The sequence below is a fragment of the Phocoena sinus genome, chromosome 9, assembly GCF_008692025.1.
Source record: "Phocoena sinus isolate mPhoSin1 chromosome 9, mPhoSin1.pri, whole genome shotgun sequence".
NCBI classification, from domain to species: domain Eukaryota; kingdom Metazoa; phylum Chordata; class Mammalia; order Artiodactyla; family Phocoenidae; genus Phocoena; species Phocoena sinus.
Window position 1 is genome coordinate 41,287,743 of NC_045771.1, and position 14,815 is coordinate 41,302,557.

A 14,815-nucleotide genomic window follows, 5' to 3' on the forward strand; every position below is an offset into this window, starting at 1 on the left:
TGGTACACGGGCCTCTCACTGCTGTGGCCTCTCCCATTGCAGAGCACAGGCTCCAGACACGCAGGCTCAGTGGCCATGGCTCATGGGCCCGGCTGCTCCGTGGCATGTGGGATCTTCCTGGACCGCGGCACGAACCCGCGTCCCCTGCATCGGCAGGCGGACTCTCAACCACTGCGCCACCAGGGAAGCCCCCTGGGGGGGGACCCCTTTTTATAGGACTTTGTATCAGATGCACTTGCAACGGTTGTGTAATTTCATGAATCTCCATCTTTAAGATGTTCTGAACCTTGAACATGAACACTGTTTTAGACTATTTTGTTTGCTTTATCTTTCTTAGTATTGGCCTCTTTACCTTCCCTTGTTCTTTTCTAAGAGCTAGGTCAGCGCTGTTACCTTTATCATTTATAAGGAAGGGAATAGGAAACAGGGTTGGGGGTAAAGGGAAGTGTTTGACATTTACTCTTATTGTTCCCTCGGAAGGCTGGACACAACTTCTTCTGAGCTTTCGATGAAGCCATCTTACATCATAGGTGTCATGAAGTTCATCTTAAACCTTTCTCTCTAATTCTTTTTCTTTCTTCCCCCTTTCTGTTTCTTGCTTTCATATATTTGACATGTTTAATGATTGGCAATTTGCAAATCACCTCCTCATGCTATTTCATTTCCTCACACCTGTGTGAGGTAGGCCAATCTCATTCCCATTCGAGGACCAGGATATAGTCTAGAGAAGGGAGGACCTTGTTGACAAGTGGACGAACCAGGACTTGAACTCCAGCCCACTGATCCCTTAGCTAATTCTTCATCTACCCTACCAGAGCTCCTTTGCCAAGTGCAAGACTAAGATGAAGTTTTAAAAAGTACGCAGAAAAAAACATAGCCAAGCTATAGTGTCTACTTTGTGTTTATTTTCAAGCCTTAAGAAGCACCATTAGAAGCTGCAGAGCAGAACTGCAGGCTTTAGTGGGGATGAAGTTAGGCAGCAGGGGAGGGGAAATGCTTCCTCAGGGTCTTCGGCTCGCACCTGAATTAAACTATACCCACACTGGTCAGCAGGCAGCTCTCATGAGAGGCAGAGCTGGGGTTTTGCTTTGGTCCTCAACTAGAAGTTAACAGCCCCATATACCAAGCAGAAAGAACTTCGAATAAATGACTCCTCCGAGATGCAGTTTCTTTCTTTTTGTAAATCTTTTTACTGAAGTATAGTTGATTTACAATGTTGTGTTAGTTTCACATGTACAGCAAAGTGATTCAGTTTCAGATAGGTAGATAGATACTTTTTCAGATTCTTTTCCCTTATAGGTTACTACAGAATATTGAGTATAGTTCCCTGTGCTATACAGTAGGTCCTTGCTGGTTATCTGTTTCATACATAGCAGTGTTTATATGTTAATCCCAAACTCCTAATTTATCCCTCCCCTTCCCCCTTGGTAACCACAAGTTTGTTTTCTATGTCTGTGGGTCTATTTCTATTTTGTACATAAGTTCATTTATATCATTCTTTTTTTTTTAGATTCCATATATAAGTGATTTCATAAGATATTTGTCTTTCTCTGTTTGGCTAGCTTCACTTAGCATGATAACCTCTAGGTCCATCCATGTTGCTGCAAATGGTATTATTTCATTTTGTTTACGGCTGAGTAGTATTCCATGGTATGTATATACCACATCTTCTTTATCCACTCCTCCATTGATGGCATTTAGCTGTGTCCTGGCTGTTGTAAACAGTGCTGCAGTGAACACTGGGGTGCATGCATCTTTTCAAACTATGGTTTTCTCCGGATATATGCCCAGGAGTGGGATTGCAGGATTACATGGTAGCTCTATTTTTTAATTTTTTAGGGAACCTCCATGCTGTTCTCCATAGTGGCTGTACCAATTTACATTCCCACTAACAGTGTAGGAAGGTTCCCTTTTCTCCACACCCTTTCCAGCACTTATTATTTGTAGATTTTTTGATGATGGCCATTCTGACCAATGTGAGGTGACACCTGATGCAGTTTCTGTCTTGCAAGGAGGGACAGTGGCGCCTTGCCCCATCCCAGGGCCTACAGTACTAAAATGTTGGATGTTTCAGCAGATGTGTGAACACAAGGAGATTTTATTGTGCTTTTGACAACAATTCTTAAAAGCTAAAGGGAGACTTGAGGGACCACTTCAGTTAAGGCCAAGTGATTCTAAATTAATGTTTGACCGTGACTTTGTTCCAAGTAAGACTGTTAACTGCTTGTCAAGTATGAAAACTTTGCTCCTGCTTTGGCTTCTTAACTTTACTTCCCAAGGCTCTGCCTGTGACATTCTGAAGTCTCTTTTCCCTTTATTATAAGAAACTCTTACTTTAAACTTATTATTTAGAGAGAAGCAATGGAAATATTAAGGAAATCTCCTGTTGTACGTAACTTTGGCATCATCACTCGGCCACGGGACTGAAAAGCACCACGGTCCACCGGAGCTCTGGGTATAGTTGCAGTAAAGTCACAAAGACTCGTCAGAGCTACAGCATTTCACGGGGGAGGCCATGAACCAGCCTGGTCATTATCCCAGAGCCCTTAAAACAGGCAGGAGAGTACCAGCCTCCAGCTTCTTCTCCAGCGATGCTCTGTCTGTTAGAATGATCTGCTAGACAGGAGCTCACCGTGGGGTTAGATGAAGTCCAAATGCTGTCACAGTGGCGTATAGGATAAGCCCAAGTCAAGAAAGAAAAGGCATAGACCATGTACGATAGTCTTCAGTCATTCATTTATTCATTCATTTAACAAATGTGTATTGAGTGACTCCTACCTGCCAGGCCCAGCCTGAGGTGCTGGGACAGGCAGAGAACCAGAGACACTTGGCTGTCCCTGTGCCAGACTTTAAAGCTGGGGTTTGGAGGGATTATCAGGGACTGTGCTCAGTGCCAGGTGGGAGGAAGCACAGGCGGGTGGGTTGTCACTAGAGCACACAGGAAACTCATCTAACCCAAGCTTGGGGGTTAGGATATTCAAATTTTAGAACTGAAAAGCATCTTTAAGTTCATCCCGTTCAAGCTTTTCATTTTGCAGACAGGGGCAGTGGCTTGGCTGGGGCTTGCCTGCTGGTGTGGAACCCCGCTGGCTGCCCTTTCCCCATCACCTGGCTGCTGCACGCAGCACGGAGGCAAATCTCAGCACCATGAAGATCCCTTGGGCATGTGTCTTGTTTTTATAAAATGTTTATATTTCCTGAGAAGGAAAATGCAAACTCCAAGTGACCAAATATTTTGGGAGACTGTGTATTCAGTGGGTTGAAGAAACTCTTATTTCTTAGCTCTTAACTAATTATTTCAGAAGGAGGTATTTGTTATTTTCTACTTAGTGTGACTTTATGGGAAGGATGAGTCCATCCACACAATTAATCTGAGTTAATGGATATAAAAAGTTTGAATAGTCCCAAAATAGGTCATTTACAATGATGTTGGGGGAAGGGGAGCTGCAGGGACAAACACCAGGGAAGCAGAGAAGCAAAATGTGGAAAATCCAGACCCAGGAGCTAACAGACCTAGGACCAGATTCCAAGGCCATTATTTGCAAATGTGGCTCTTTAGTCAAGTTCTGTCACCCATTCTAAACCTGTTTTTCTTACGTCTAAAAGTGAAGATGATAAAAGTGTCCACATCATTGGGTTGTTAGGAGGACTCAATGAAATAGTGCATGAAAAGCCCTTAGCACATGCCCCGCACATAACATCCACTCAGAGAAATGGTCACCCTTATTATGAGCTGATAACCAGAATTTAACAAGTGTCACAGTGTCAATATCTAAATGGTAAAACTGACACTGTGAATGTATTTGTTTATACCTCATCTTATCTCAGAATGTACAGTAAAAGTAGATGAGAAAGAAACAGTAAAAGCAAATAGAGCCAGAAATAAGGCTAGTGCCTATCCTGCAAACCTGCATCCTTGCTAAAGATTGGCCACAAGCTTTGCTCACGGCTCTCGTAGCTAAAGCCAGTGTTCAGTGCACTTGACAAACACTTATCAAGTACCTGCCACTTGCCAGGTACTGTTCTGTGTGTTGATAATTCAGCAGTGAAGAGAACAGATACAATTATCACCCTTGTAGTGATTATATTTAAATGGGGAGAAAAAGATGATAAACATGGTAAATAAGATAGTAGCATGTTAAAAGAGGATACAGGAGTGCTCGCTTCAGCAGCACATATACTAAAATTGGAATAATACAGAGAAGATTAGAATGGCCCCTGTGCAAGGATGCGTGAAGTGTTCCATATTTTCAGTAGGCGCAAACCATGACATATAGAATGGCTGAACAACAAGGTCCTATTGTATAGCACAGGGAACTATATTCAATATCCCATAATAAACCATAATGGAAAAGAATATGAAAAAGAATATATACAATGGAATCACTTTAATGAACAGCAGAAATTAACACAACATTGTAAATCAACTGTACATCAATAAAATAATTTTTTTTTCAAAAGAGGATACAGGAAATAAAAAGCAGAATAAGGGAAATGGAGAGTTTGTGATTTTAAATAAAGTGGCAAGAGTAGATCTCTCTAGTTGGCATGGTGACATTTGAGTAAAGATGTGTAAAGGACTAAGGGAGCAGGCTATGTGTGTATGTGGGAGAAACGATTTCCAGCAGAGAGGATCACCAGTGCAAAAGCCCTGAGGTCAGAGTAGGTCTGGGCACTCAGTTGGTAACAAGGAGGCAAGTGTGGTTGGAGCAGAACAAGCAATAGGAGGCGAGGCCAGAACGGTAGCTAGGAGCCTGATTTTGTGGGACCTTGTTGGGGAATCATTGGCGCAGGGGACTGGTGTGCTCTGACTTGGGTTTTTAATGATCTCTCTTGCTGTTGTATGGCGAATAGACTCCAAGGAGGCAAGTTTGGAAGCAGAGAGGTCAGTGAGGAAGTTATTTCAATAACCCAAGCAAGAGGTGATGAGAAGTGATTAGAGTCTCTACCATAGATTATATAGATTTTGAAGATAAGAAGCAAAGGTATTTACCGATCAATTAGGTGAAGGGTATAAGAGAAGGATGAACTCAGATTTGGGGCCTGAACAACTAAAGGACAGAGTGAGTGGAGCAGGCTTGGACAAGGGGATCAAGAGTTTAGTTTTGCACCTGTCAAGTCTGAGGCGTCTGTGAGATATCCAAATAGACAGCTGGATTGATGGGTTTGGAGTTTGGCCGAGAGGTCTAGGTTACAATAATAAATTTGGATGTAGTCAACAGAAAGTTGGTGTTTAAAGTCATGAGTCTGAAATATAAAGACCAGAAAGAGGTGCAAGGAATGACCTTGGGGACCCTGTAGTAAGACAGAAACAGATCAATTTCTATGAAATAGGCACTGTTACTCAGCCCAGAGTCTCCCCAGAGCCCTTGTAGATCAGGGATTGGCAAACTAGCTCTTAGGCCAAAACTGACCCACTATCCGTTTTAGTAAATAGAGCTTTATTGGAACACAGCCACGCTCCTTTGTTCGCATGCTGTCATCTGCTTTCACTCTACCATGGCAGAGCTGAGTAGTTGCAACAGAGTGTATGACCCACAAAGTCTGGAACATTTACCATCTGGCCTTTTACAGAAAAAGTTTGCCGACCTCTGTTCTAGATGAACACCAGATGGCAGCTCGGCAGGGCAGACCCCAGGTCCAGGAAGGAGTCTCACTAGTCTAGTGGTGCTGTCTGTCCTCTGCACATGGCACTGGCCTCATTGGGCCTGGACTTGGGATTCTCTTCAGGAAAAAGTGTTAGAATTTGAATTGCTCTTCACACACTCATTTATTCTCCCTCCTTTAATCTTCCTCCTTTTATTTATTTACAGGGCTTTTAGATAGAATTAGGGGAATATGGATCAAAGCAAAGCCAGTGAACCCATGACCTTGACCTCATTAGCCCCAACCTGAGAATTTCAAAACCCAATTTCAGCCCATGGTTATTACCTGGATTACCCTAGAGGTCATATCTCATTCACAGAGACACCATATAGGGATTGCATATGTTTTCCTGATATGAGTGAATTTGGTAACTACTGAGTCCATTTGCAGGGAAAGAAGAGGATATAACTTAGGGGGAAAAAAAAAATCTGTTCCATTTCCCACATTGCCTAATCATGTTTTGGAGTCCTTTGGGACTCCAAGAAAAGGTAACTCTTGTAGCAGCAGATCCACTTATTCTGATAGTCTGTCTCCGAAGATGGTTCATAATGGAGTGTGTCACGATGAGCACATCAGGGTCTTACACTAAAAATCATAAATCATCAAGTTCTTTCAGTTATTTCCTCCTTTTGGCCCTTGTCTCTGCATCTTCATCTCCATTTTAATAACTAAACTCTAGCCTAGTAAAACTATTATTTAAAGATACATCTCTAACCTAAGACTTGATGAAATTCAGATTCTCTCTCCCATGATTTCCCCGTCGCCCCAACTCGGAAGCCAGGAGTGGTGATTTATTGTTGTGAGCAACTGCCCTGGCAATTCCCCACCTTCTCCATTCGGAGCAGGGTTCATCAAAGCTGCAATTTGCTGAGTCCATTCTACAAAAGCTGAACGATGATAACAGATAGTTTTAGTGATCTGAAAGCCTGAGATGAGACCCTGTGAGACCCACACTGGAAAAGCAAATGCGAGTAAAGCAAATGCACCAAGCTGTACCTCTGGGGCTGAATCTTCACATTAGGCTTTATAAATAGTCAGTTGTAACAGTATCAAATGACAGGGCATTTGAGGCCATTTAAGTCCAAGATATGTATTAACAGCTTTCTAGCTTGTTAGATGGCCAGATCCTTTTATATCACTTTTTATTCTTTTTTTTTTTTCTCATGGGTAAATAGATGCAGTTTGCACAAGAAACACTTGAGTTTGTACCCCTATTCAGGGCTTCACCTCTGTAAACTCTCTCCCATCTGTGAGATGGGAATGATGAAATTAATACCAGTTCCCAAAAGTTGGCGCTTTCGTGGTGGGGAAGAGGGAAGGGGTGTTAAATGAGCTAAAATTGCATGGTACGTACTACCTGGCGACATAGCACACACTTACCGAGTGTCCGTGCCTTCCGCACCTGGAAACAGAACACCATGTGAAGACAGATTGCCTGCAATCCAGAGCAAGCCCAGAGTTAAGGCTGAAGCTGACAAAAATGTGAGCCTTGACTACAGTGTAATATGGACACCAGGAATATTTGGCTTGAGGAAAGAAGAGAATATTATCAAAGCAAATTCAGTAACACCTTGCATTCCTGCCCAATGCTTACAGCTAACTTACACTCACACCGTCTCCTTTGGGACAGAAAAGATTCTTATTCCCATTTTACAGATGAGGAAACTGAGACTTACAGGAGCTACCTGAAATGCTAATCATAGGCAGAGCCTAGACTGAAGTCCTATCCTTCTGAGTTTGGGTCAGTGCTTTCAACACTGCTCTGAGGGCTGGACTCTGGGTCTCTCTATACATCCTCAAGTAGAACAACTCTAGCTTTACTAGACTCAAATGCTAGGGCACTACATAAAATTTCACATGATAAAAAGTCTCTGCTCTCGAAATAAAAGATTTAAAACCCATTGCACTCTCTTATCATATCTTTACAGCATAGTGCATCTAAACCTAAATTACATTGTATTACCCTGAGACAAGACGCAAATAAGCCTTAATTTATCCTCTCATTATCCCAATCTCTGTGGGCTACAATCTGGGTCAGTGTGTTGTTCCCAGTTGTAAGTGACAGAATCCAAAGCAAAATGTGGTCCTGTACTTTGCCCGATACTGTGTTTGCTGTGGAATAGTCATCGTGTGGTGGTAGATCACAGATGCAGTCTAGGAGTTTATCTGCTGTAGGGGGGCAGAACATGACCAGAGATTCATTGTCTCAGCAGAGCTGAGTGAATTTTCACATAAATTTATATCTGTGGCTTTGTAAAACAAGAGAAGAAATTTCTCGGGAGACCTTGGTCTAGAAAAACGTCACTGAAGTGATTGGTGCTCTTGTGGGTATCTGTAAATGTCAGAGAACCTCTTTCCACTGATGCTTAATAAATGATTCTCTGAAGCACCCACTTGGGAGTATCGGGTTGTTCACAAAAAGTTGCAGCTTGCACTCACCTGCCCCATCTGCCCATGGTGCCCTTTCAGCCAAGTGCTGTTCTCAAGGCGCGCTGTGGAATATGTGTTTATCCTTTCACAGGGAACTAAAGGAGAAGATTCAGCCAGAAATCTTGGAGTTGATCAAACAACAACGCCTGAACCGCCTCGTGGAAGGGACCTGCTTTAGGAAACTCAACTGCCGGCGGAGGCAAGGTATTGTTTGGGGCCACTCCAGACCCAGCAAGGAAGAACAGTGGCCTGCCCCCTGTGGAGTCACATGGGCATGGGTGTTGGTTTAAGGGTAGGCTATGCAGCATTGGTACTCAGGACAGGACTAGCAGTCCAGGTAAGTTCTGATTTCCCATGTATACCCAGGGAGAATCAAAATCTAGAATCACCAGGAGACCCGTGGAACTGAAGAGCCACCTGGGCCATTTCGTGCCTCAAGTCTGCCAGTAGTGGTTCAACAACAGCTGACGTTATTGAGAGCTTACCATTTGCCAGGCTCTCACTTTACCTATGTTAATGAATTTCATCTTCCCAGTAACCCTATGAAGTAGCTACTGTGATTACGCCCACTTTACAGATAGGGAAACTAAGGCAGTGAGGTGCGAAGTAACTTGCTCAAAGTCACAGAAGAGCAGGGATTTATACTCCAGCAGCTCTATGGCTCTAACTTTTAATGATTCACTATGCTATCAGGAGAGCTGGCACCCACTGTTAGATTTGATCTTGAAATTTTCAGCATGGATGGCCCTTATTTTCAAATCCCCATACTGATTCTCTTCCAAGTCAGAATTATTTTATTTGTAGATATAAGTAACAGTGAACCAAGGTGGGATAGAATCAATTTTCATAATCTTGCAAGACAGATTTCTGAACTGTCTCTATAAACTTTAATCCCAAAATATCCAGTTAAAATGGATGCCATTAGACTAGCTCCAATAGGTGGAAAGAATTTCCAGCTGTTTCTTAGCCAGGGAAGTAAAGTCCCTTGATTGCTTTCTTGACATACTGCTCATTGCAAAGTACTCATATCATACTGTCCTGGAAACAAATAGTCAGAAAATAAAATTGGAAGATAAGATTTGGGGAGAGGTGACGAGATTGGGGAACAGTCAGGAGCAAGCATAAGTATTAGCAGCTGTACCAAGAGCAAACATCAGTTACGGCCCCAGAGAGACCCTGGCAGATACTTTTGAAACCCGATGGATGCCCTGCTCAGACACAGACCTCGCCCACTAATGACAAACATCACTTCGTGTTTATGCTGAGCCCATCCTCCCGGCCATTTACTTTTAATGGCTTTGCGCTGAATATTGAGTAAATTCAACGTATTTCGAATGTAAGCATTAAAACTCATATTAAGGAATGTCCAAAGGCAGAACTTCCTTGACGAATGAAAATGCAGGTTATTCCCAGAGGATAAGAAACCATGACAATGGGTATATGCCCAGTAGTGGGATTGCTGGGTCGTATGGTAGTTCTATTTGTAGTTTTATAAGGAACCTCCATACTCTTCTCCATAGTGGCTGTACCAATTCACATTCCCACCAGCAGTGCAAGAAAACCATAATTCAAAAAGAGTCATGTACCAAAATGTTCATTGCAGTACTATTTACAATAGCCAGGACATGGAAGCAACCTAAGTGTCCATCGACAGATGAATGGATAAAGGAGATGTGGCACATATATACAATGGAATATTACTCAGCCATAAAAAGAAACGAAATTGAGTTATTTGTAGTGAGGTGTATGGACCTAGAGTGTGTCATACAGAGTGAAGTAAGTCAGAAAGAGAAAGACAAATACCGTATGCTAACACATATATATGGAATTTAAGAAAAAAAAATGTCATGAAGAACCTAGGGGTAAGACAGGAATAAAGACACAGACCTACTAGAGAATGGACTTGAGGATATGGGGAGGGGGAAGGGTGAGCTGTGACAAAGCGAGAGAGAGGCATGGACATATATACACTACCAAACTTAAGGTAGATAGCTAGTGGGAAGCAGCCACATAGCACAGGGAGATCAGCTCGGTGCTTTGTGACCGCCTGGAGGGGCGGGATAGGGAGGGTGGGAGGGAGGGAGAGGCAAGAGGGAAGAGATATGGGAACATATGTATATGTATAACGGATTCACTTTGTTATAAAGCAGAAACTAACACATCATTGTAAAGCAATTATATACCCCAATAAAGATGTTAAAAAAAAAAAGAAAAGAAACCATGACAATGAGCTTCACGCTGGGCCTCGGGGAGGACAAATGGGCAGAGTAAGAAAGGGCTGAGTTACAGCTGGGACTGACAAAGGCTCACATTAGGAAGAAGGAACTCACCTCTCCCATTCAGCCGTTGGAGGACTGGTTCACCCCCTCTTTCCTCACTGCATTCCTTGCATTTGGGCACCTTCATCAGAGTGAATGCTGTTCTAAGAAGATAGCTTGGCACAGTGAGGAAGACAAGAGCCCCGGAGCCAGATGAAGTGGGTGCCTTCCTACCTCTGTCCCTGTCCAGCTGTGTGACCTTGAGCAGTTTCCCCATCTGAAATGGGGTTAACAATGCCTGTCTCCTAAAGCTATTGTGAGGAAGAAAAGTGCTGATGAATGCAGCTCTTAGAAAGCAGCTTTAAACAAAGGGGGTGGTAGCTACTGTTTTATTCTGGATGATCCTGTAGAAAAGAACAATGAGCTGGGGGTGAGTAGACTTGGTTCTAAGCTTCTCAACTCTGTACTTACAGATTTAACCACCTGGGTGTTTATATGCAGAACACGTGACCTCTCAGGGCCACAGTTTCTCATCTGTTAAGTGGGAGAATAGGACTAGATGATCTCTTAGTTCAGTCAGCCAGATTGCCTACTGTATGCTCTGATGTCCTCATTGCCTTTGGCAAAATCAATATTCAGGATATATTGCCCACGTAAGGTGATTTATAAAGTTTTTATTTACCTGACATTGGGCAAAAGGCACAGAAGTGGGGGGAGGAGAGAGGTGGCAAATAGACACATGCCTAGCTAGAATCCTTCGGAACCTAATTCAGAGAACCCAATTTGACCTTCCAGTCTACTCCACCACGAGACTTCCCTTTCTAGGCTGAAATGGGTAGATTCTGCTTGAATAATCCTGATTCTAGATGTCATAATTACGGTTTTTTGGCTAAAGAAATGTTAGTCCCAAATATGCCACTTTTTTCCAGTTTTCTAAAAATGAATTACCTACTGAACAAAAAATATTAGCATCTAGATTATAAATTTATTAGTTAAACTCCCTAGGGAGCACGACCATCTGTGTTTAGTATAAAATCATCCTTCCAAGTGAAGGAAGGCTTTTTGGTGTTTGGTAAATTGATCTAAAAAAACCTGGTAACTAGCTCTGTGTGCTTAAAAATAGGGATTCAAAGCAGACTGTGCTGATATTGGTTTCCTATCACCCCATCAAAACATACCATTTAGATTTACCCACATTAGTGAGGACATGATGGAAAATCATTTTAATCCCTTGGAGAAAGGTGAGATCTCAGACAGGAACAGCCACGAGCCATCCCAGGTTAAAGAGCAAGCACATACGCAAAGGGCCCGTGCGTACCACACTCCCTGTAAACTTGTCCAACAGTGAGTCAAACACAGATGAGTGCATTTAAGTATTAACTTTACAGGGGAAAATAGGAGCGAGCTTCCTCTCTCACAGAACTGGAAAGGAGAGGAGCAGATGTAGAGCCCTTTAGTGTACCACGTTTGGCTAGAAGGCCCCTGAGTTGCTACTTGCCCATCATTCTACCTGCCTCATTTGCAACTCTGCTACTTGGTTAGTCCAATATAGATATATACAAATCTGGATTTCTGGGAATTCTGACCGCAGTAGAACTGAGAGGCAGTAAATCATGGGAGACACACCAAGCTGCATTCAAGTCCCTGCCTCCCCATCCCCTAGCTGGGTAGCCTTGGACAACCTAATAAATCTCTCTGTGCTTCTGTTTCCTGATCTGTCAAGTGGGGATGATGTCAGTTCCTACATCGAATCATTGCAAGGGTTAAATAAAATCATGCATCTGTAGCACTTGGTACTCAGCACACGGTCAAACATTCATTAATGGTATTTAGTATTAAGTTTAGCTTACAGTTACTTAGAATATAGGTTTTTAAACACAGGCCATAGAGTGGCAACGGCTGTCACATACTTGCTTCACTCTGTCCCGCATTCTCTATGGAATGTGAAAGGCTCTTGTTCACAGTCCTTCATAATGAGATTGCCTTGCTTCCGTGTTTCCTGAACTTCTCGAGAGAGTTAAGATGAAATCCCAGAAGTTGTCTATGTTCGAGCTGTTATATGCTTCATGAGAATCTACAGGCTCGGGAACTGCCTCCTATTTTCCTTTCTTTTCAGAGATTAGGGTCTTTCAGAATCACTTGCATTAGTCTTGATAAGAGCCCAGGGCTACACACTGGAATATCATTTTCAAGAAATGATAGTATGAAACTTTTGCTTCTTGTTGAAGACAGTGTCCGTTTTGTTGACCAGTATCCCTTCTCTAAGCATTAACATGACAAACTTAATCCGAAACCCACTGGTGAGTGACACGTGTACCCAGAGGAGCTGGCATGTTTCTGCGCCGAGGCCAAGGGCGGTGTACCTGCCTTGTTCTTTCAGCTCGCTCAGGAGACCTAGAGCCGAATGGTACGTTCAGGCCATTTCAGTAACCATGTGAACCCTTCTGGGGAGCAGGTTGTTTCTTCCTCTTTGATTGAAATTTTCTTTTAATATTTAATTAAACCTTATCATAACTCATTTTTACAAAAAGGCAGGTATAAGTAAATGCGTTTTTTCAAAAGAAGAGAAGCCAGATTATTTTCAGAAAAAAATCACTTTGCAATAGATGAAAATAACAGATAATCATTGTTCTCAAAAGGTGGAGGAACCAGAGCTTCCCTGGTGGCGCAGTGGTTGAGAGTCCACCTGCCGATGCAGGGGACATGGGTTCGTGCCCCGGTCCGGGAAGATCCCACATGCCACGGAGCGGCTGGGCCCGTGAGCCATGGCCGCTGAGCCTGCGCATCTGGAGCCTGTGCTCCGCCACGGGAGAGGCCACAATAGTGAGAGGCCTGCGTACCGCAAAAAAAAGAAAAAAAAAAAAACATTAAAAAAAAAGGTGGAGGGACCAGTAATGTGAATGAGAGGGGTTATCATTGACTAGAAGATTAGGAAGGCACTAATATTTGAGAGCCAGCTCTGTGGAAGGTGCATGATGGATACTCTGTATATGTTTTACTCATATAATTATTAGTGTTACTTAACAAAGGAACCATAGGGGTCCCTAAGGTTTTTATAATTTGGCCAAGACTCCATAGCTGATGTGTCAAGACCAGGTGTGTAACTCAGGTCTGTGTGACTCCAAAGTATCAGTTAGGCCAAACCATCTTTAAAATGACTCGGGGGCTCTGGAGTTAATCTTTTGCTATGAAAGGAGAGTCTCCAGGGAGACAGAATTCTGAATCAAAACAAGAGTATCTCGTTCTGAAGAATGTTCAGTGAAGTGAGGAAGATTTGAAAGGCGGAATGACCTTCATTCTGTATCCGTAGTTGTTGTCTTCCTTTACTGAACCAACAGAGATATCTTCTATCTCATCACCTGGAAGATGACATTTCCCTTTAAAAGCGTTGCTGGGGTTCCTCATGTTTTGTGACTTGGAAACGTTTGACCCTAGGCAGGAAGCAGACCTTCCCCTGAGCACGCTGAAGATTTTGCATATTTTAGGTTAACCTAAGAAAGACCCAAAGTCCTAGTGGAAGTGCCATAAGATTTCACTTTAGTAAAGGCCACCTGTCTCCCAAACGCAGGACTTTCAGGGCCCCCTGGGCCAGCAGCCAGCTGCCAACTGTGGGCTTTGCGCACAAGACAAAGATGTCCCCCTGAGTCCATGGCAGAGTCAATCAGGACTCGGTTCTTGCTGTGCCCTGTGCCTCACTTTACAGTCCACATTTCACACTCAACAATGGTAGCTATTCAGCTTGCCCGTCTCCCATAAACACCTGCTGGCCGACCCCACACTTGTCTCCAGCCTGGGTATGAAGAGAGACAATGAGCTGCACTGTTCCATATAGCTACCTATGGCTATTTAAGTTAATTAAAATTAAATAAGATTCAAAATTTCTTCTATTACTATTGAATAAGCAGGTACAGAGTATTTGCATCATTGCAGAAAGTTCTTTCGAACATTGCTGCAAGAATTACAGTTGTCAAGGGTGATTAGCTGCATAATGATCTATGTGACATATAACTTTCATCAGCCCTGGAGACCTTCGTACCAGGCTGTGAGCTTTGAAACCAGCTTTTCCCTCTGACCACACACACACACACACACACACACACACACACACACACACACAGAAAAAAAGAGTGAAGCACAAAATTATCTCCATATTTTCAGTTTTTGAGTTGGGGGAATGAAAAGATGGCTATTAACGTACTAACATTTCTAATTGACTGAAAGACCTCTATACTAACTCCTGTTTTCTCTTTAAATGCTACTAAACAATCTTTGCTAATGTTCTCACTGCTTCCTGCTAATTGCTTTTAGTGACACAATCCACTCATTCATTGCCCAGAGGGATTGGGGAACTAGTAACATCATGCTGGGTTTTGAATAGAAAATACACATTTTTCTTACCATAAAAGAAACTGCGAATCAAGCTGCCACTGATGGCTGACACTGAAACTGTCTCACCCAACAAGTCGGTGCGCTCTGCTGGT

The 14,815-nt window shown here is 42.9% G+C and overlaps 1 protein-coding gene and 1 pseudogene across 3 annotated transcripts in view; both read left to right on the plus strand.

The window, feature by feature from the left end:
- ELMO1 (engulfment and cell motility 1) overlaps window positions 1–14,815 on the plus strand; it is a 578,694-nt gene that overhangs the window by 535,495 nt on the left and 28,384 nt on the right. For all 3 annotated transcript variants that reach the window (XM_032642958.1, XM_032642959.1, XM_032642960.1), the window contains one exon: window positions 8,168–8,280. In XM_032642958.1, the coding sequence (XP_032498849.1) occupies window positions 8,168–8,280 (113 nt within the window). The remainder of the gene's footprint in view (window positions 1–8,167; window positions 8,281–14,815) is intronic.
- On the plus strand, window positions 4,157–4,252 carry LOC116759956 (annotated as a pseudogene).